Below are 23,347 nucleotides of genomic sequence, written 5' to 3'. Positions count from 1 at the left end.
TAGAATTCAATGCATAAATAATTGTGTGTTAAAAAAAAAAAGTCGCCATCCTGTGACTTGTTAAGGTAGATCTCATGATGGCGTCAGGTGACAAGGGCACCCCTGATTTAAACAATAGACTGATGTAATGTATTTGCATGGAGATATTTCAGCACATTATTTTGGAAAGGGGTAGTTACAATACAAAAACCTATCTGACGTTTTAACATGAACAAAGAGGAATTCCACGTTTTACTAAGTATAATTCTGCTAGCCCTGGTCACATTGAATTCCACCTCACCCTGTATTCTAGAATAGGCTGGATGCCAGGTCCCTATTGGGATTTTGGGGTACTGGTCAGAGTGGGGGACACTGGTGTGGTTGGGTAATGAGTGAATGACAAGGCCAAACTGTTATCATAATTCTGTCCACTTCCTATGGATTTGGGCTGCCATAACTGTAAGCTCTGTGGTACATCAGCAGTTCATAGATTCCCTGTGCCTGTATCCCCAGCCTGTTACTAAGGGACATTCAGTAGGAAATAAGGAAGAAATGAGAGACAAATGGGGGAGAAAGTGCCTGTGGGTATAAGTTGTGCAAAATATTAATAAGTGTGATTCTAATTCAGTAAATAGCAAATAACAGTAAATATCATCATTTCAAAACTATAATTATGTCAAATGAAGAGAAAGATACTAAGATAACAATTAATGAAAAAGAAGAAGAGGAATATCAGCGTTCCTGCATGAGGAAGATCTCCCGGATCGTGGTTCTACTTTTGATTGGACTCCTTGCTACCTGCTATTATATATTTGTGGTGGAGCTGTGCATATTCACTGTACAGTTATTAGAGGCAAAGGTGACTTTCCTGGTGATTTTCCACCTTTTGTTCCTCCTGTGCGTGTGGTGCTATCTCCGGACTGTTATGATGCCTCCCGTTGTCCCTCCTGAAAAATTCCGCCCATCGGAGTCTGACAAGCAGCTGTACCTGAGTGATGAGAGGCCACAAGTGCTGCAGGAGATCCTCATTCGTATGGCTAAAGACTTGCATATTAAGAAGGCTGTAAGGTACTGTACCACATGCCATGTGATAAAGCCAGACAGGTGCCACCATTGCCCAGTGTGTAACGTCTGTATACTGAAACTGGATCATCACTGCGGATTTCTAAACAACTGTGTGGGATTCTCCAACTACAAGTTCTTCCTCCTCGCTGTGATGTATGGAGTGCTATTGTGCATATTCACTAGCGCAGTGTCGCTTTATTGCTCCATACTATTCTGGACTCATCAGCTGCCCAACAGCCCATCCAAAGTCCCCATCATTGTGCTGTTCAGCCTGACCACGTTCTTCGCTATAATGCTATTCCAACTTTTCCTCGATCATTTCGAACTGGCTCTGAGGAATATAACTGATCGGGAGGACAGTGATAACACAGAGGAGTTTAATCCCTATAACTTGGGCTTCAGCAAGAATCTGAGAGAAGTGTTTGGCAATGAAAAGAAATACTGGTTCCTCCCAATCTTCAGCAGTTTAGGAGATGGCTTCTCATTCCCAATGGGTGAGGTCACAATGGACATAGAGAAAAATGCTGCTATTGCTGCCAAACCCCCAAGTGAGTCCAACAGTCAACTACTGGAAGTGAAAACCACCCAGAAAAGTTAGAAGGGACTCATGTAGCAGAGCATTTCTGTTATTTCTGCAATCAGTTATGAGGAAGTTGATGGGATTCTGACTGTGGATGTTGCCACTTCTCCAAGGAAATCTATGTGGACTTTATGTGGACCATTTTGGTTATATTTTGGTTACCAGCTAAAATCAGGTAATCCCACTGGTGGCCAATAAAAAGGCAACCAAGTTTGGGAATTTTACTTTTAAAAAAGTAAGTTACAGGTGAAACTTAGTCCCTTTATTAAATGTATAATAATAATAGAATTCTAAATGAATCAGAGATATGGGGATGACTGTGACGTAGTTGGCAGCTTAAATATATTGCAATATTTGGACAAACAATCCCTGTTTTGTTTAAAGGGTAAGTCATTTTTAGTAGCTGTATGTACAAAATGTTTCAATGTTCTTAATATATTGATAATGGGTTGAGTGCAGAGGACTCTTGTATTTGTATATATAATATATATATATATATATTATATATATATATATATATATATATATATATATATATATATATATATATATATATATACACACACACACATATATGGCTTGTGTGAATAGAAACACAGAATTGTATAAGCTTTAATTAAAGTATATTCCATTTAACTGGATAATTTCAGTGTATTTCTTTTATTGTACCCAGATGCTAGAAGTGTGCCATTGCAAAGCTCTTTTCTTAAGGGACGTATTTACCAGAGTGATTTTTAGGGGATAATAACTATAAGAAGGCCAATAAGAAGGTATGTAAGATCATCATGATGAGTGATTTGCAGTTCCTAAGGTCTCAGATCTCCTTCTCCTTAAGTGCTGCTGGGAGGAACAACGCAATTCAAGTTAAAATTTTTATTAGTCGGATGCCGGGAAAGCGACAGCTCCTGCTGGGGAATAAATAATGTATAACCGTATTCTAGAGAAGAAAACTAGTTATGAGTATTTGGTTTAATATATGAGCAAGAGCACAAGGCCATTCATTACACTGATGAGCTTAAAGGAGAATTCAACCGTAAACTAAAAAAAACTCTACTTTAATGCATTTCTGGCTCACAGGATATGATGTAAGTGACAGAAGATTGAGAAGATCTAGTTTCATTTTAGCAGTTCGCCTCGTCTGAGGTGGCAAAGTCAACTCTGGTGAAAGAGGTAACATTCAGTAAAATTCGCACTTTGCTGAATTTGCGGAGTAACGGCCATTTGCAAAAGCAAAAAGTCACCTGGTGATAAAGTGCGAATGAATGCTAGCAACTGTCCCATTCGCTATCAAATTGTTGCCTACACTATTAGTAAATTGGCGATGTCCCTGCGGATGGGATTTCTGGCGAAATGTTGCTAGCGTTAGCCACCTCGCCTTTTAGTAAAGTCTGCCCCTAAGACTGCAAGTCACCATGGAGTGGGCTCAGAGGAACATATTGTTCTGTGCCAAACTCTATCACAAAAAGGGGTATTGGTAATGTGATGTCCCTGGGATATAATTAGTAGGTGATTTCAAGATATTCTGACTTGTTGCTTTAGAGTCTTTCCAAATTCAGAAAAGGGAGCTTATTGTAATGATACAGTAAATGCAATGCAACAATGAGATCAAGCTGGGCAAGTGCATGATCACTGATATACTTCTAGAATAAGTACCTGAATGTGCCATGGGCTGAACAATAAAAACTGCAGAACCACCATTTTGTGGCAGGAGAGAGTCAGAAAAGATAGAGGACAGGCCCTTGGGATTGGACAGTCACATGGTTGCACCCCCTGATTACTATCTGTATGTGTGTGTGTAGCCAACAGAGGATCAACAGAATAAGTGGGCGTCCTTAATGGAGAAAGATCCAGCAGGTACGAGTAAGAAACCCCACGATACTTATACAAAGTATCTCCCTTACCCAATCAAGGTGTGGAAGAACATCAAAACAGATTCATCCTTGGTGTCTCAGCCCTTTCTGTGATCATTGCCCATCTTACAGGAACTATTCCATAGCTTGACTTCTTCAGGTGCCCCTAGCAGGCACAAGACAAAAGAAACAGGACTCCTCTGGCATTGTTTTCTGCCACTAGTGACTGATCCACATTGTTTAATTATATGTGCAGCAAAAACCTCAGACAGGGACGCCAGTAGCTAATGGTCTTTCACAATGGTTTTAGCAGACTTTTCCCTCCCTCCTCAGGCTTACTGATTCAACTGCTGCAGGATGTATTGAATAAAGTCATGTGGTGGCTACCATTAAACAAATATCCTGCATATATTTTGTAGGCATTAGGACAATTAGAGACACAACGCTTGGGGGTCATTTCCTTTTCCAAGGGTGGCAGGATTCAGCCAACTCTCTTTCTGCTACCAAAACTGACAAATTTGGTAGGTTTGGGAACATCAATGTTTCAATTTGCTGAATTTTGCCCACTATGAGAGAATGCATGTGTTTGCATAGACTTGGAATTTCTCTCCCTGTGCAGGATATATGAAAGACTTGGGAGTTGTCTCTTGTATAAAGAGTGGCATTTACTGACCTCTTCACCCCAAATTATGTCATATGTCACCTTGATTTTCATGCCACAACCTCTTCTGGCTGGATGGGACATGTACTCTTGAAGGCTTGGGTTGCAGGATGGGTTGGTTATTGCTTAAAGGAGAAGCAAACCCTTAATAATAAAACCCCTTAGCCTTATACCCTACATAGACCCCCCTCCCCAAGCCTAGCTGTTACCTTTGGAAAAAAAGAGCAGAGCTCACGGGCGCCATCTTCCGGCACTTCGGTAATCTTCGGGTCTTTTTCCGGCACTTTGGTAATTTCCGTCAACTTCGGTGCATGCGCAGTTGTCAAAACCCCGAAGACTGCTCCAACTGTGCATGCGCCAATAAGACACTTACTCCCCGAAGAAGACCGTAGAGAAGAAGATGCGTCTGTGAACTCTGTTGCACTGATTCTGCAAAGAGAGGTAAGTAAAGAGTTAGGGGCATTTACCGAAGGTAACAGCTGGGATGGGGGGGAGCAGGGAGGGGGTCCATGTATGGTAGGGGTATTTATAATTAAGGGTTTGGTTCTCCTTTCAGGGATGCACATCTGACCAGTCTGGCAGCTCTGCTAAGAACCAGATACCATTCTCACTAGCAGGTTTACCATGTAGGTTGGGTGAGGGCGGGTTAGGGTTGTGTGTGGGTCCAAAAAAGCATCACTAATTCTCACCTGTTGTTGGCCTAGAATTTTACTACAGATGTAATACTAATGGGTTAACTCGTATCGATAAGATGCCACTGACAGGTTTATATAATAATCTGTTTATAATGGGCCCACATATTCCTCCTGCTATAGACAAAGCTCTTCCATTTGGGCGAATGACAGGTTCTGGAGCCAGGGATCTCCATTCTTGGCTCATAGTCTTTTATTCTCTGACAGTGTAAAGTTCATTCATTTCAAGCTCCACCAACACTACAGTTCATTCACTGCGGACCCAAACAGCTCATCCTTTTCATTACAAACCTTGATTTCTAGCCAAATTGTAACCACAAACAGTTCTACTCAGACATCTTCCCCTTACTACTTACAGGTCTTTTGCTTTTTTTTGATTAATAAGATGGTCAGAGAAAATCCAGAAGTGACTTCTCTAAAAAGACGGTTAAAACAAATACACACACCAGTGCAGAAATATTTCAATGCACATTTATTTATTAATTGACAAAATCTAAGTACTCAGCTCAGTGGCATTGCTCACTGCTGTTTAGTTCCTCAAGATGGCGGTGGTGGTAACAATATCATATGGATCATCTGAAATGGTTACATTTGGAACTGCTTCAAAATCATGAGATTGAGAACATTCTCTAGCCCACAATATAAATACTCTAAGATTTCCATCAGTTGTTACATTTCCATGACCTTTAGAGAAGCCCATTCTTTCCAGGAATTTCCTAATTTGAATAATGACTTTTATTGGGATCATTAAGAAGTTCTAGGGCATAAAATAAACCAGGACAGAATACAATTCCGCTGACACACAACCAGGGCCATCTTGCAACATACAAATCAAGTGCGAGTTAAATGGTGACTCCCAAATCAGTGACTTGTTAATGTACCAGTGTTAATCTTTGGCTTGTTTCTGATTATTGTGTATTGTCAATGAATATCAATCATAATGCAGAAATATTGGAGTCTGTACTATAAGACTTAGTTGTGGCAACCTTCACAGGATGGTGTAATAAATCTGAGTTATTGGAACTGGAGTGATGGAACAATCATAGTTAAGTATTGGGCAACAACCCTTGTTTCAGACACTGCAGCATACAGTTAAAGCTTACCCATAGGGTAAAAGGATTCTGTAATTGCTCAGAAACAAGCATTTTGAGATCAACATCCCCAGTTGAGTTGAGAAAACCCATCCGTTCTTCAGCCTAAAGTTGTGCTTGTTCAGACAATCTAATGTATTTGCTGGTGTCTCATGATGACCAGTTCTATGATGAAGGGCTCCAGACCTTCTGCTTCTCACCTCTCTATCGGGCTGCAAATTTACCAGCGTCTTCCAAGAAACAAGTGGTTGGTTTCCCTTTTGCAGATACAGGGTTCTCATTTCCTTCTATGCATTTAAGACAACAAGAATAGGATTGTTTTAAGCCAAAATAACACTGTTTTTAGACTTTGACTGGACAGGATGGTCTTCATATGAAACAAGTTGGACACCTTTTCTCAAGCAGGTTTATTGTATGGGGAGAATGAAAAATATCTTAATGTTTTTGATTTAAAGGAAGCATTTGTCCTAATATCCTCCCACCCTAGGTGGTTTCTCCGACTGCTTAGCACCACCCTATATTTTGATCAGTACCAGACCCTTCCCTTTTCTCCAAATGGGACTTTTCTATAATTGAAGCATTTTTTTAGGACATTGACATACGGATATAGTATTGCCATCAAGTAACATAATGGAAGAATAGGGATTAAGCTAGGGGGGGTTGCTTCTATTTGGGACTGAAACGTTTCAAGATTCAACAGTTTCAGTCTTCAACTGAGATCAGGTAACCAAGATGGAAGCTCCAATAACTACAGAAATGTAATGAAGGCATTTGAATTGCAAGTCACCTAATAAGAAGCTTGAATTGTCTCATTACAATGTCCCGTTGGTCTGGATTTGAAAAGAAACGACATGGGCTCTAATTAAAAACACTTGCATCCTTTAGAGAAACCAGGCATTGTTCATGCATTTTCTTAAAAGGAGATATATCCATGCATTATTAAAGATAAACATCTCTCTGTTATCATACCAGCTCATCAACTGGAACAACCTGCCTTTGGGGTTGGGTCACAGGTTAAGAGATATAGTCCTGACATTCAGGGACTGATTCGGGGACTGATTTCCACTTTGGGTCATTGGTCTCTCTGTCTAAAACTCAGCCCAGTTTACCCCACTGGTATCAGTAGTGGGTAAATGAATTATAGTGGTGGTTATCTGGGGTTATTTGCTTCATGCATTCTTTTTGATAAATTAAATGCAATGTGCCTAAATAATTTGGTTACACTATTGCATAACAATATATACCCAAAGTCTTATATATTCTCTTCATGCTTTCATTAAAAAAAATCATATAAAATAGATCACCTGCTGTTTAACCCCCTGAGGGCACTACCATGAGTGCATTGAATGAGACATGCATATTTGTTGACAGGGGTTAACATTTAAGGTCAATATAAAAGTAAAATAAAAACCAAATTTTTAGTCTCCCATTCCCTTCCCAGAGACTATTATCCACTGTTACTATAGGCACCATCTCTCCCTACTATACCTGCTATCCCACAGTCACACTCCCTTCCCAGAGACTATTATCCACTGTTACTATAGGCACCATCTCTCCCTACTATACCTGCTATCCCACAGTCACACTCCCTTCCCAGAGACTATTATCCCACTGTTACTATAGGCACCATCTCTCCCTACTATACCTGCTATCCTACAGTCACACTCCCTTCCCAGAGACTATTATCCACTGTTACTATAGGCACCATCTCTCCCTACTATACCTGCTATCCCACAGTCACACTCCCTTCCCAGAGACTATTATCCACTGTTACTATAGGCACCATCTCTCCCTACTATACCTGCTATCCCACAGTCACACTCCCTTCCCAGAGACTATTATCCCACTGTTACTATAGGCACCATCTCTCCCTACTATACCTGCTATCCTACAGTCACACTCCCTTCCCAGAGACTATTATCCACTGTTACTATAGACACCATCTCTCCCTACTATACCTGCTATCCCACAGTCACACTCCCTTCCCAGAGACTATTATCCACTGTTACTATAGGCACCATCTCTCCTTACTATACCTGCTATCCCACAGTCACACTCCCTTCCCAGAGACTATTATCCACTGTTACTATAGGCACCATCTCTCCCTACTATACCTGCTATCCCACAGTCACACTCCCTTCCCAGAGACTATTATCCCACTGCTACTATAGACACCATCTCTCCCTACTATACCTGCTATTCCACAGTCACACTCCCTTACCAGAGACTATTATCCCACTGTTACTATAGGAACCATCTCTCCCTACTATACATGTTATCCCACAGTCACACCCCCTTTCCAGAGACTATTATCCCACTGTTACTATAGGAACCATCTCTCCCTACTATATATGTTATCCCACAGTCACACCCCCTTTCCAGAGACTATTATCCCACTGTTACTATAGGAACCATCTCTCCCTACTATACATGTTATCCCACAGTCACACCCCCTTTCCAGAGACTATTATCCCACTGTTACTATAGGCACCATCTCTCCCTACTATACCTGCTATCCCACAGTCACACTCCCTTCCCAGAGACTATTATCCCACTGTTACTATAGGCACCATCTCTCCCTACTATACCTGCTATCCCACAGTCACACTCCCTTCCCAGAGACTATTATCCACTGTTACTATATACACCATCTCTCCCTACTATACCTGCTATCCCACAGTCACACTCCCTTCCCAGAGACTATTATCCACTGTTACTATAGACACCATCTCTCCCTACTATACCTGCTATCCCACCGCCACACTCCCTTCCCAGAGACTATTATCCACTGTTACTATAGACACCATCTCTCCCTACTATACCTGCTATCCCACAGCCACACTCCCTTCCCAGAGACTATTATCCCACTGTTACTATAGACACCATCTCTCCCTACTATACCTGCTATCCCACAGTCACACTCCCTTCCCAGAGACTATTATCCACTGTTACTATAGACACCATGTCTCCCTACTATACCTGCTATCCCACAGCCACACTCCCTTCCCAGAGACTATTATCCACTGTTACTATAGGCCCTATCTCTCCCTACTATACTGTACCTACTATCCCACAGTCACAGTCTCTTCCCAGACTATAGGCACACTTCCATCAGCATTTTATTTCTACTTCTTATAGTGAGTGCTGCTCAGTAGGTTAATAGGTGCATTGCTAATATTTCTGAAGACTTTCATACCTACAGCTATTTCTCTGCAGGGCCCCATTGTGTGTGTTGGTTGGACTTCCCTAAATACATCTATGTAAGCACACTGGTCTCCTGGTATTCAGATCTAGTCCCAAAACACAGAGAAGATGAATAATCTGTCTAAATTACATAAATGTACACTGAAAACATTATCACCTATGAGATACTTTACTTTTCACAATTCTCATGATTATAATGTTATGCTGGCTGTCCTAACATTGATAACTCTTGGCATTCATTTGATCATTATTGGTATAAATGCCAGTGTCTAAGAAATACAAAGACAAGAAAAACATTCCAAACGCTGACACAATTGGCTTTTGCATAGAATTTACACATTTAGGTCTCTCGTCTTCAAGTGTATTTACCCTGATAATAATTTTCACATATTTCATTGTGTGAATATTTTTGCACTTCAAATTAATCATTTGTTTTTCTACAAAACTCTATGTACAGTCTGTTCCCTGCATTTTCATGTTTGCAGTATATAAAATACCTCCCATTGACCAACCATGTCTTAATTCAGTGGTTTCCACAGTGTACGGCTGGTCTCCCTGGGGGGCTTGAAGTTGCAGGGGGGCTCAGCCTCAAAACCAGTTAGGCTATGAATTGGGGGAAATTTCCAGTTGCTCTCCTAGCTACACATGAAAAGTCAAGATTGAAAGTTAGTAAAGATTCAATTTGGGGTGAATTTGTATGCGCTGTCATAGATATTCTAGAAACTGAATGACTAATATTTTCTTATATCTGTACTTATTTCATAAGCTAAAAGGAACCTAAAGTTGGACCTTCAAGAGGTGCCTGGTCAAAGGTTGCATCCGAGTGGGGCATGGAATGAAAACCATTATTCTATCTGGCTCCAAACTCACTTTTTCAAAATGTCCACCCTATTGGTTCTTCATATTGGCACTTTCCCACCTAAACACTTACAATATGGATACAATAGCGGATACCTTTGTTGGGAATTAGCAATATGATAGCATCATCCGCTGTGAAATTCTGAAACGATTCATCAACAATTTTGTTTCTTCTTACAAGCAAGTCTACTGGACACAAACAATGGGGCTCATTTACCAACATATTTGTCCCTGGGAAGTACACATTTAAAAGCAAAGCCTTTGATTGCCTGCTGCCCCCATTGTCTCTCTGTATTCTGCACATGTATTCCAGTACATTCCAACTCATAAAAAACAAAGTGCCATTCATTTATAGAGTGCATCACACTGATATTATCAGGCACAATAATGCCATGCCTTAGAGGAGCTTATCCATATGTTGCTTCTTCAAGCTTATTCTAGCCTCCTGCTAAACTGAAACTTGCAACATGAATCATAAGGTACAATAAAGGATGCAAGATAATCTTTAGTCTTTATGGTTATGGGCTATGTGACCTTCATGAAGCACAATTATGATCCTTGGCCAACAGATCACCTTCTCTTACATAACTAAATGAGATTTGATCCTAAATCCATCTGGAACCTGAACCAACCTGACTAAGTCAAAGAACAATTCGGTCCTAACAATTAGTAGACTATTGACACCCCAAAAAATCAGCATGAACGTTGGAACCTACAGTGGACATGTAAATCCAAGCACAATACTGTATGTAAGCTGGCTACATCTGGACCAACTGATGGCATGTAGAGAGACTGGTCAGATACTGTTAATATGGTGGCACAAGTGGATGACCACATTGACCAGAAGCCTACATAGAAGTAAAGGCCCATGCAGTTCCAGATGTGCCAATGAATGGGAGTCATCAGGTAATAGGGTTCTCCTTATAAGTTTGATGGTACCAAAGTGATGGTGGGGAGTAAAAAGGTGAGGCATATAAAGAAAAAACAAAAGTTCTAAATGTTAATATTAGAATCTACTTGAGAACCACAGTGCTCAAATTGGCCACTTTTAATGAATTCAGAAGAGCTGCCTTTACTAGATATTGAAAGGTGGGTATTGCCCTGGAACAGTGTTACACTACTTGCCCCATAGGAAAATACTGTATGAAGACTATTTCTAGCTGGCTGTAAGTAGTAGCTACTAATCTCACAACTAATCGCCTGTTACCCATGGGCAGTCAATTTCCATTGAAACCAGATGAGATAACTGAACTCTTACTGCACCTCATTGATTTAGAACATGTGTGCGTTTAAAGACACAAGCACGGTCAGCTGCTCTCTAGTAAGGAAAAATCACCTACGAAATTTAAATTTCCACCAAACAGTTTCAGTATGAAAGTGAAGTTATAAAAAAAAGTTTGATCAGTTTTAGGTTTTTTTATATTTGTGTCTTGATAAAAAAAAGGTAGAAAAAAGCTCGCACCTTGATGTTTCAAAAATTCTCCTTCTTAATAACACTTGCAACTTTGGCCAACACAAGCTGTCGATTTTTTTGCCTACCGTCCCTGCTAATTTTCAACCCTTCTATAATGCATTGGTCTTTTCATACTGCAGTCACGTGATCTGCATTTTCCTGAATTTCGATGCACTCGATCTCTTCTCTTTCCTTCCGTTTGGCTCTTTTTTTTTTCTTGTGGCGTTTTTTAGAAGGTGGGAAAAAAGTCAAGAAGACAGGCAATATGACGAAACAGTGCAGTAGCGTGCAACTACCAGTTAGCAGCAAGCATTTGAACAGTGTGGAGGTCAAGTTAGAAGGCACAAAAAGAAGGGGCACCAGCCCAACGAGAAATGAGACCACGTTTTGAATAATTGCTGTGCCATGCTCCTTGAGTGAATCTTGTATGCATAGCGTTCTTGTGTGCTCAGTGGCTAATACAAAGGTATAAAGCAGAGGGGAACAGTGATCTATGGCAAAATTCAATGCATATATAAGGCACATGATAGACACACAATCCATGTCAACATTCCATAAGGTCATTAAACCCAACACTCCCAGTTCAATCGATGTGACTGTTATGATCAGCCAAACGTTTCCCAAAGGGTGTATGACCAAGAAGAAAGTTAAGATGAGCACAAGCAATACACTGAATCCAGAGATCAGGACTGGCATAGTCACCGCCATCCCGTAGTGATCCATAAAAACGAACGTGGGGTTGAACACTATGAACTTAATGCTCTGTATGAGAGATAGGGGTCTCAGCTTTTCAAGCAATTCCACCACTTCCCGTTGCGTATTCTCACTAGTCCTCGCCACCAAGAACATCCGAGAAGCAATGATGTTCGACTCGTCTCCTGATCTTGAAATGATGATGTCGTTCTTGAAGTGCTGAAATTCCACCCTTCGTAGGAAGCCGTTTTGAAGGACATTGATGAACTCTGTTTTATTAGAAACAGAAATGTTAGCGACCTTTAAATACTGGTAGTACTGTTCGATCCACGATTCTGTGTTGAAGCCAGAACTTATGGTCTTTAGGTCTTCCTGCACGGTTGAATTCCAATACTCGAGAGGTTCGTAAATATAAAAACCAATCGCCGGACTGTAATTGCTAAAATATTTTTGCTGAATGTGGGCAAAGGAGACACTGGGGGAGTCACTGGCCAATAGGTTAATGATGTTTGATCCACCACTGATTTGTAAGCAACCCATGAAAGAGAATGATGCATAGATGAGATAGATAATAACCACAAAGGGCTTCACGTAAGTATTCGTAATCCATTCATTATAGTGCTCCCGAAGGAAATGTTGAATGAAGTGGTTCTCATAAGGATCTGGTTCATGGTGGGAGGAATGCTGTTGTCCGTCCCTCATGATGGTTTGAAACCATATCGGTTTTCTGTCCAAATACTCCTCTGAGGGAATTTTGCAGCAAAAGATGCTGTGGTAACGGTTTTGCTCTAGCTGACCAGCAAACACTAGACACGAACCGTAGAAAGAGAAGACATAAAAATAGTTGAGGACGATGGTGATGCACATGTTCTGGCAGAAGATCCTGACGGCTTCAATGTTTGTAAAGGGGCTGGCTCCCATGCCGAATGTGATGATATAGAGCGAACTGGTCATCGTGTAAGAAACCATGACATCTGAATAGGCGTCTGCCACTCTGTCTTTAAATGGCAAACTCTCTCTTGTTCTGCGCCAGCCTGAAAGAAGTTCAAACACCCCTTTAGTTCCATGGCCTGTAAGAAAAGAAAAAGCAAAGTCATATCAAAAATGAATCAGTTCCACAAAAACCATGTAAGGATTACACACAAAATTGCTATATTTTATATTTTTATAATGTTCTGTATCCTGTATATACTTTTGTTTTTTAATTCAAATTTGACATTGGCTAAATTTTTAATTTTTCTAGTTTTAATTTTTTTTTGAGTTTGAGGGACGCCAGAAAATTTATTTGCCAAGAGGGATGTCTTGTGATGTTTGCTTAGAACTGACCAGAGACAAATTGAGAGGACTCTACTTTGCTTTCGAACTTAATTTTCTAAACAGCGCAACATCACATTTGCTTGTGAAATAGGCAACGATGCATGCTCCTGTATCACTTAGACACCAAAAATGCAAAACCACCACTACTCTCTAAATTGTTGCAGTCTCCCGTAGCTCTAGTAACCAATGACAATGCTACCTGCTGATTGACACAACGCCTTGTTTCCAGCGTCCTGGTTCTTGCAAGGTACTTAATTTGATTCACAGTGCACAGATAAACCGTGAACATTATGGACTATGGATTATGAGGTGTGTTTATACTAAGTAAGTAAGTATACTGATAAGTTCATGCTGTCTGTAACATGCAGCAATGTTTTGCTGTCAACATCTTGCCCTGTTATCATCAACTTTTCTTATTGTCTCCACTGAACTGTCTTCATCTGTCATCGTATCTTACTGCCATCTTGTGTTACCATACAGTATCTTCTATCTCAATGTCTGTTCTTCAGAGCTAATGCAGTTGCTTTGTTTTCATCTTGATCTACTTTTGTCATCTTGTCTCCATATTCCCATACTGTGTTAATCTTGTTCTACTGTCTCCATCTTATGGTCTCCGTCTTTTCCAGCTGTTGTAATCTTTTCTTATTGTAGCATCTTCCTCTGCTGGCTCCATTGTCTACTACCCTACTGTTACCATCTTCCCCTACTGTCTTCACCATGTCCTACTGCTGCCATATTCCCCTACTGTCTCCATCTTGTCCTGCTGTCACCATCATTCCATACTTTCTCCATAATACCCTACTGCTTGTGTTACCATACAGTATCCTCTGTCTCAATATATTTCTACCTGTTCTTCAGGTCTGCAGCAGCTGCTTCTGATAACCCACCAAACAGACAGCTCAAGAAGGAACTACAGCCCAGTCAGACCTCCAGACAAATTCCCATAGATGCAGGACGGGTGACCAAAACACATACATAATAAAATTATAACAATATTGTCAGCAGTAGTGATGGGTGAATCTGACCTGTTTAACCAAAAATTTGCAAACAACGAAAATTCACCAAAATGCATTAAAGTCAATCTTTTTTTTTTGTTGCGCGACAACTTTTTCACCCAATAAATCTATGGGCGTCATTTTTTAAGAGAAATGCAGCAAAACAATTGCGCTAATCACTAGCAGGATAAATTTGAACACATTTATCAGCCATAGTGATGCTCCAATTAAAAAACACACAACACTATGGAGATGAGGAGATAAATCCTATTTTTTGACTCACTAAATATCAAATTCCTTTAAGAACCAGGAACTGCCAGATAAATGTTGGCACAGACACAATTCCCCAATTCCTTATTTAGTATTTAAGATGGACTAACAGAATGGAAAACAGATGGCGCAAACCATAAGCCCAGTGTATGTAATGTGTTCTGTGATTCATTAAAGTTTCTGTTGGTTTAACTACTGGTTACCAATCATGGAGCCTTAAAGAGAAACTCTACTCTAGTCACAACATAGAGGTGTACTGTACCTGTCTCTGGGTTACAGATGGGGGGGGGGCATTTTGGACCCTGCTGTATATAATTTGTTATTCATAAATGGGAAATTGGACCATTCCAAGTGTATTCGGGGCGTTTATGGTGCGAGACGAGAAGATCAATATCGGCAGAAGACTTGGATAACAGTCGGCTCGCTGATCGGGCTGGATGGAAAAAATGTTGATCAGGTGCCTTTGAAGGAACCCAAACATCGGCCATTGTTAGTGCTGAATCATCTGATACAGGTAGAATTCTATTGTTTCTACTTGTATATCTGACCATTCAGCTCTACACGTGTGTGTTGAAACAAATGATTTTTCCAGGAAAGATTGTAATTGTAACGACTTTGGCCACCATCATCTGTATTTGTACATGGGCTGCCATCTTGTGCACACAACATAATTTGGTAACTCAAATGATAGGGGAGAGGGCAGATCAAGCCCTGACAGTGGTTGTGCCTCACATTACATTTTCACTTTGTGCACAACTGCAAATACCGTATACGCACACAACTGCACCCCAGCAGCATAAAATTGTTTTCCAACCGGACATGAAAAGCCAAAACAAAAGAGAAATATCTGCACCTTGCAACAAAATATTTCCAAAAATGTACGGGGGTATTAAAGGGGTGGTTCACCTTTAAGTTAACTTTTAGTATGTTATAGAATAGCTAATTCTAGCAACTTTCAACTGGTTTTCATTATTTATTTTTTATAGTTTTTGAATGGTTTGCCTTCTTCTGAGTTTTTCAAGCTTTCAAATGGAAACAAATGATCTGTAAGGCTACAAATGTATTGTTATTGCTACTTTTTTTTTTTATTACTCATCTTTCTATTCACCCCCTCTCATATTCATAATCTAGTCTCTTATTCAAATCAATGCATGGTTGCTAGGGGAATTTGTGATTTTCCAGCGAAATTCACAGAATGACAAAAAATTCACTAAGCTCAAATTTGGATGCCCGTGTCAATTTTGACGCCGGCGTTAAAGTCAATGGGCATCTGAATAGTGTTGATGCGCAGCAGTTTTGATGCAATCGACTTTTCCGACACATGCCAACATTTTTTTGACACCGGCAAAATGTGTAATTGTGTAAATTCGCGCCAGGCAAATTCATTTGTCCATCACTACAAATATCTGATTGGTTGCTGTGGGTTTAGATGGGCACAAGGAAATTTCTAAATCATTTCAGGACTACACAGGCCTGTGCAATGTTTCACCCCCTATTCAGTGAAAGGCTGGATGCTGGTGGGATTTTGGGGTACTGGTCAGTGTGGGGGGAAACCAGTGTGACTGACAATAGCCCAACAGCCAATCCAAAGTCCCTATCATTGTGCTGTTCAGCCTGACCACAATATGCTCTATATTCCTATTCCTTGATCATTTCATAGTGGCTGTAATGAATGTAACTTCTAGAGAGGATAATGATGACACAGCTGATGGGCTTCAGCAAGAATCTGAGAAAAGTGTTTGGCAATGAAAAGAAATACTGGTTCCTCCCAATCTTCAGCAGCTTAGGAGATGGCTTCTCATTCCCAATGGGTGAGGCCACAATGGACATAGAGAAAAATGCTGCTATTGCTGCCAAACACCCAAGTGAGTCCAGCAGTCAACTACTGGAAGTGAAAACCACCCAGAAAAGTTAGAAGGGACTCATGTAGCAGAGCATTTCTGTTATTTCTGCAATCAGTTATGAGGAAGTTGATGGGATTCTGACTGTGGATGTTGCCACTTCTCCAAGGAAATCTATGGAGACTTTATGTGGACCATTTTGGTTTTGGCACAAAGAAGATTTTTCTGTGTCCTACCCCAACCCATAGTCTTGGGTTCTGGGGCTGGAACCTACTACTGAAGTTGTTTCCTCTGGTGGAGACAAAGATGAACTTTAGCAGAAGAAAAAATAAAAGACACTAGTCTAGTGTGTCATTACAGAAATTGTAAGTGCACTCCAAGGACTTGTACTACAGCTATTTTTTCTTTATTTGTTCCATCAATCCTGTAAATACCGTATATACTCGAGTATAAGCCGACCCGAGTATAAGCCGAGGTACCTAATTTTACCTAAGAAAACTGGGAAAACGTATTGACTCGAGTATAAGCCTAGACACAACTACAGCCCTGTCTCCCAGCAGCGCACATTCCGCCAAAGCGACCCCCCAGCGATCAACTGGACTTCTTTGCAAAGTTGATGGTGACAGAGAATTGCCAAACGGATTACTGTGTGCATTGTCCCACTGTCCCACTACCATGTGCAGAGGGCACTGTGTGATATTGCCATCACTGTTAATCTTTCGTATAACCAACAGAGGGTGCACTGTTATTCTTTCATATAACCAACAGAGGGCGCTGTGTGATATTGCAGTCACTGTTATTCTTTCATATAACCAACAGAGGGTGCACTGTTATTCTTTCATATAACAAACAGATGGCGCTGTGTGATATTGCAGTTACTGCTATTCTTTCATATAACCAACAGGTGGCGCTGTGTGATATTGCAGTCACTGTTATTCTTTCATATAACCAACAGAGGGCGCACTGTTATTCTTTCATATAACCAACAGAGGGTGCTGTGTGATATTGCAGTCACTGTATTCTTTCATATAACCAACAGATGGCGCTGTGTGATATTGTAGTCACTGTTATTCTTTCATATAACCAACAGAGGGCGCACTGTTATTCTTTCATATAACCAACAGAGGGCGCACTGTTATTCTTTCATATAACCAACAGAGGGCGCACTGTTATTCTTTCATATAACCAACAGAGGGCGCACTGTTATTCTTTCATATAACCAACAGAGGGTGCTGTGTGATATTGCAGTCACTGTATTCTTTCATATAACCAACAGATGGCGCTGTGTGATATTGTAGTCACTGTTATTCTTTCATATAACCAACAGAGGGCGCACTGTTATTCTTTCATATAACCAACAGAGGGCGCACTGTTATTCTTTCATATAACCAACAGAGGGCGCTGTGTGATATTGCAGTCTCTCCCCAAGCGAACTGTTGGTATAGGAATGATTAAAAGTGACTGCAATCTCAGCTACTGCCCACTGACTCGAGTATAGGCCGAGGTAGACCTCGGCTTATACTCGAGTATATACGGTATATATATTATTAGGGATGCACCGAATCCACCATTTTGGATTCGGCCGAACCCCCAAATCCTTTGTGAAAGATTCGGCCGAATATTGAACCAAGTCCAAATCCTAATTTGCATATGCAAAATTCAATCCTGGATTCGGTGCATCCCTTATGCATATATATATTGTATACTTCTATTGTGTATTCATGGGCTTCTGTATCAGACTTCCTTCCTTCAGCTTAAACCTCATTGCCCTGGGCATGAGCATGCTCAGTTTGCTCCTCTTCCCCCCCCCTCCTCTGCTGTAATCTGAGCCCAGAGCAGGGAGAGACTCAGGCAGGAAGTGATGTCACACCACATTAATACAGAAGCTGCTATCCTAAACAAATAGAGAGTTTCTAGAACTTTTTACTCAGGTATGGTTAAATATTCTACAGAATAAATATAGCATTCTAGCTTGCACTATTGCAGCTAATCTATTGGAAATAAAATGCCTCCGTAGCTTTCCTTCTCCTTTAAGGAGGCAGAAAAAAACATTTTGGAGGAATAGCACCCAGTGATGTGGTTGTGTCCTATATTCTACATGTGGTCCATACAGTGGTGGAGTAACAGTTGTTAGGGCACAGTTCCTTTCTCAGACACAGATCTGCTCCAACCTGACCTGATACTGCCTAAGGCCTCTCCTTATTTACTAATGCTGGGCTGAGATTTATCAACAGGTCCAGGCCTACTGTCTAGATAGGAGCTATGGAAATATTTCCTAGGTCCATAGGTTGCAATCATTTGTGGCAATAGAACTAAAGTTGTCATGGTGAGCCCCGATTTGTTTCAGACAAGTTTCCCACAGCAAAATCAACTATTAGTTTTTATTGGTAACACCACTGTTTAAGTCTTATTACAGTGGCAGTCAAAACACTCTCGGTGCTATTAACCCTGAACTGGTTGAACGCCAACTTGTATACTCTATGACTGTGCTACGTCAGCGAATAGATTTGCCATTCAAGTTACTGCTTTTCAAACATGTCTGCAGCTTATCTATAGATGGCGGTGTCGTCCTGTTCTTGTCAATGTAAGGGACTTGCCATCTGCACACGTTCTGTAAGTCATATAATGAGTTTGGACTGGCAGTCACTAAATATAAGCATTTTGCACAATCTGCAGACCCATCATTTCTATTATTTATAGACACTTACATTGTAACCCTATAGGTATCAGATCATTGATCGACCTGTAACCGCACAATATGCAACATGGCACAAATCAAAAAAGGAAAGCAGAAACATATCGTCTCCAGCTCTAGCAGTCAGGTTCCAAAGCTTAATGATCTACAACAGACAAATCATTTCAGCACTGGTGCTATAAAATCCACATATGACAATATAAGCAACAGTTACAAAGCACATTAAATCTGTTATGCACAGAAACGAAATCTGCCCCAGGAGGTTCCGCAAACCGTAACAACTTTTGTGCTTTTAACAATATCTCCTTTTGATAGTTAAACTTTGCACAACAGCATTATTATAAAGCTCCGGAGAGACTCAGCCAGGCGGAAAATCACATGAATTCATTTCTTACTCTCGCTGTCCCTACTGCGTATTAAACACAAATATTGACTCTGTGATCGGTCTTCTGCTATCGTTTCCCTATCAGTTACTCGTGCCTCTTGTACAACATGCCAACTTCCATTCATTTTGGTTGGAGACAAAACTGCAGGACAGCGTGCCGCCGGCTTATATGCTGGATATTGTCTGGGTGCCGTGCTGAACTCTATCACAAAAGAAAAAGTACAGATATGGGATACGTTACCCGTAGACCCGTTATCCAGAAAGCTCAGAATTAAAGGAGAAGGAAAGGTTAAAACTAAGTAAGCCTTATCAGAAAGGTCCATCTAAATATACCAGTAAACCCCCAAAGTAATGCTGCTCTGAGTCCCCTATCAAAAGAAACACTGCATTTCTTTCCTTCTATTGTGTACTCATGGGCTTCTGTATCAGACTTCCTGTCTTCAGCTTAAACCTCATTGCCCTGGGCAAGAGCATGCTCAGTTTGCTCCTCTCCCCCCCCCCTCTCTTCTCTGCTGTAATCTGAGCCCAGAGCAGGGAGAGACTCAGGCAGGAAGTGACGTCACACCACATTAATACAGCAACTGCTATCCTAAACATAAGCTTTCCTTCTCCTTTAAGGGATGACTGTCTGCCATAGACTATAGTTAAATAATTCAAATGTTTAAAAAGGATTTCCCTTTTTCTGTGTAATAATAAAACAATAATTTATACTTGATCCAAACTAAGATATAATTAATCCTTATTGGGAAAAAAGGCCTGTTGGGTATATTTCATGTTTAAATAATTTTTTTTACAGACTTAAGGCATGGAGATCCAAACTAAGGAAAGATCCCTTATCGGGAAAAATCCAGGTCAGGAACATTCTGGATAACAGGTCCCATACCTGTACTTTATAACACGCTGTGACTGGAGTTCAGACCCCTCCTGGGTTATACCGAATAGATCACAAGAGAAAGCTTATTGTAATGTTACTGTAAATGAGTCAATGCAACGATAAGTAAGCTGGGTAAGTGCACGATCACATTTAATTTCAGATAAGTATCTCTAGGTGCTATGGGCTTTCAAACAGAGACAGCAGAACCAATATTTGCTGGGGGTAGGGACAAAAAAGTATAAGGCAAGTTCCCCTATATGTAATAAAGGTCACTAAGTTTGCACAGGAGCAATAACCCATAGCAACCAATGAGATGTTTGCTTTTAAACAGATGACCAGTAAATGCTTCCTGCTGATTGGTTGCTATGGGTTACTGCTCCTGGGCAAACTTAGTGCCTTTTATTATATAACCCTAGTTGTGTCCTAAATGGTGCACAGTTTAAGGGGGTTATTTATTAAAGTTAGAGTTGGGTTCGAGTTGAGTTTTTCTTAGGTAGTTTCAATAAAACTCAAATTCTGTGGGTTAAAAATAAACTGAAAGCTCAAATCCTAAAATACTCCAGCTAAAACCTGTCAAGGTCATGTAGAAGTCAGTGGCACAGGCACCTTGAAACATTTGAAGATGTTTTTTGCCTTCCTGATTTTCGGTGGTGGTGGTGGTTATTGTACAAAAACTCAACCAGTTCGAGGTATTTGAGTTTTTTTTTCCCTGATAACTATCAGTTTGAGCTTTTTTCCCCCAATTGCATTCAATCAAGTTCAGGTTTTTCATAAATAAGCAAACTTTCGAGTTGTGAGTTTATTCGAGGTAGATTAAAAACCTCACAAACTCGACCTTTGATAAGCGCCTAAGTGTTTGAAATCGATTATGTTCAAGTTGTTGGAGATTGGCCATGGACATGTTTGAACCCTCAGATTGCCGGGACATCAGTCTGCCTATAGCCAACAGAGTAGAAGAAAAAATGCAGAGAGAGAGTGAGCTTCCCTATCAGACAAAGAAGCAGTAGGTAAGGCCAAGCAACCCCACAGTACTTCTTAGAAAAAGCTCCATTTCTCACCAATCATTTTTTAGGTAGAATGGATGCAAGAGCAATTATGTTGCATTGCATCAGAAAAACAAGGGACACACTAGGGGGGTCATTTACAGAGACAGGGGGAAGAAGTACAAGAGCAGTAAAGGGGCACAAGAGCATTCTCCTTAGTGCACATTCAACAAGCGCTTCTTAGCCCTGTCTAGCTGGCTGCAGCCTACAACTAGATATATAAATCCAACAAATGGTGCAGACTGTAGTGCCAGGGGGCATAGCCTTGTCTGAATAACACTCAATATAGGGACAGATATGGGCCTCATGAATACAACGCTGCTGAACACAAGCAGTCACAGTGGTGCAGAGACCTGTGGCAATTCTGCACTGTGAGGAAAGTGCAAAAAAAGGTGCATTGTGCCCATTTTAATTAAGCAAAATTGTACCTTTGGGACATGAATCCTACAGGAAAATCACATTTTCCAAATTGCACAATTGTGCCTCGCGTTGGAACAGACATGTAGAGACCCTGAGATTTGGGTGTATTTATCTCAGGCATTTCCCCTTGGTAAAGGACACCTAAGGGTCCTTTAGTTAACTCAGGCAGCTATGTCCCTTGCTGGGTCCACATTAGTTCATGGAGTTTGTTCACTAGATGGCACTGTTTTTGTCAATATAAAAGGGGTTTTGCACCATGTGGTCTGGGTCTGTCCTGGGACTTTGCCTCACTGAGAGGTACTACAGGTCCAGGTCTGCTGGGAAAGAAACTTAAGTGTAAGATAGTGATAGTAATACAGTAATAGTCGCTCTAGGAGTGAGAGTCAGCACAGGGGTAGCTATTGAGCAGATGTGGCTCCAACGAGGAGAAATAGTGGGGTTAGGACCCCGTGGTATTTGAACCACAAGAGCAGGGACTACAGTGGGTGAGTTGAGGACCAGATAGGATACCAAGACCCAAGACCCCAGGCTGAATACAGTGGGTGAGGTGAGGATCAAGTCCGGTGCCAAGATACAAGACCCCAGGCTGAGAAACCCATGCCTTAGTGCTTCACCAGAGGGATAGTGCCCAGTGAGAGTGGTAACTATTCCCCAAGTCTATTGTTGCTGTAACTTTGATATCTATTGAATATTAGCCTGTCTGATGTACCTTGTACCCCCTGGAGGGAATACTACTGTTTGAAGCTACTCTATGATTACGTTAAACATCAAAGTGCCTGTGAACTATGACCTTGCCACTGTTCTCTGTTAATAAACAAGTTATAGTTTACTGCAAAGAAACTGTCTGGCTGAATATCCTGCTGCATTTATCCACACCAGGTACCTGGAGTTGCAGGGAGTTGCACGGGTACACTGGGGGTCCGGGGCACACTACAAGCAGTTTTAGCCTGGTCACACACAGCCTTAATACACAGCAAAAGCTTCACCCAAGGGTGCGCTACAGACATATCTCTCTGTGAGAAGAATATATCAAAACCTAGATATAATACCAATGGGTGAAATCAGAGGGGCAAGCTGTCACCTACTTGTTTATATAATCATCTGAGTATAATGGGCTCCACCTATTCCTGAGTGCTGTAGACAAAACACTTCCATTTGGGCAAATGACTGCACTTCTGGAGCCATGGATCGCCATGCCTGGCTCACAGGCTTTTATTGCTTGTTGAAATTGCATGAAAGCTCTTTTAATGAGAGATAAATGGATTTGCTGCAGAAAAAGCTATAATCACTTTGTCTGCTTCCATGGGTTTCTATCTGCTTTGAGTATATTAACTGATACATGACTGCTCCGCTGGCATCCAGTTCTGAAGAGAGCCACAAG

At 40.9% G+C, this 23,347-nt stretch overlaps 2 protein-coding genes across 2 annotated transcripts in view; one reads left to right on the top strand and one right to left on the bottom strand.

Moving 5' to 3' along the window:
• The first annotated feature begins 351 nt into the window (after positions 1–351).
• On the top strand, positions 352–1,742 carry LOC121393568 (palmitoyltransferase ZDHHC20-A-like). The gene has a single exon (XM_041562390.1). It carries the CDS (start codon positions 653–655, stop codon positions 1,640–1,642), a length of 990 nt encoding a protein of 329 aa, XP_041418324.1. The 5' UTR covers positions 352–652; the 3' UTR covers positions 1,643–1,742.
• Positions 1,743–9,158: 7,416 nt separating this feature from the next.
• Positions 9,159–23,347, bottom strand: part of ptchd4.L (patched domain containing 4 L homeolog) — a 65,790-nt gene continuing 51,601 nt past the window's right edge. Inside the window, exon 3 of the mRNA XM_018264057.2 lies at positions 9,159–13,196. Within this exon, the coding sequence (XP_018119546.1) occupies positions 11,563–13,196 (1,634 nt within the window). The 3' untranslated portion in view covers positions 9,159–11,562. The remainder of the gene's footprint in view (positions 13,197–23,347) is intronic.

Source organism: Xenopus laevis, chromosome 5L, assembly GCF_017654675.1.
Source record: "Xenopus laevis strain J_2021 chromosome 5L, Xenopus_laevis_v10.1, whole genome shotgun sequence".
In the NCBI taxonomy this organism is placed as follows: Eukaryota; Metazoa; Chordata; class Amphibia; order Anura; family Pipidae; genus Xenopus; species Xenopus laevis.
The sequence above is the reverse complement of the archived record's forward strand: the minus strand, read 5'-3'. Positions and strand labels throughout refer to the sequence as shown.

Excerpts from the sequence above, each read along its gene's own strand:
- LOC121393568 (XM_041562390.1), top strand. The coding sequence starts at position 653 with ATGTCAAATGAAGAGAAAGATACTAAGATAACAATTAATGAAAAAGAA.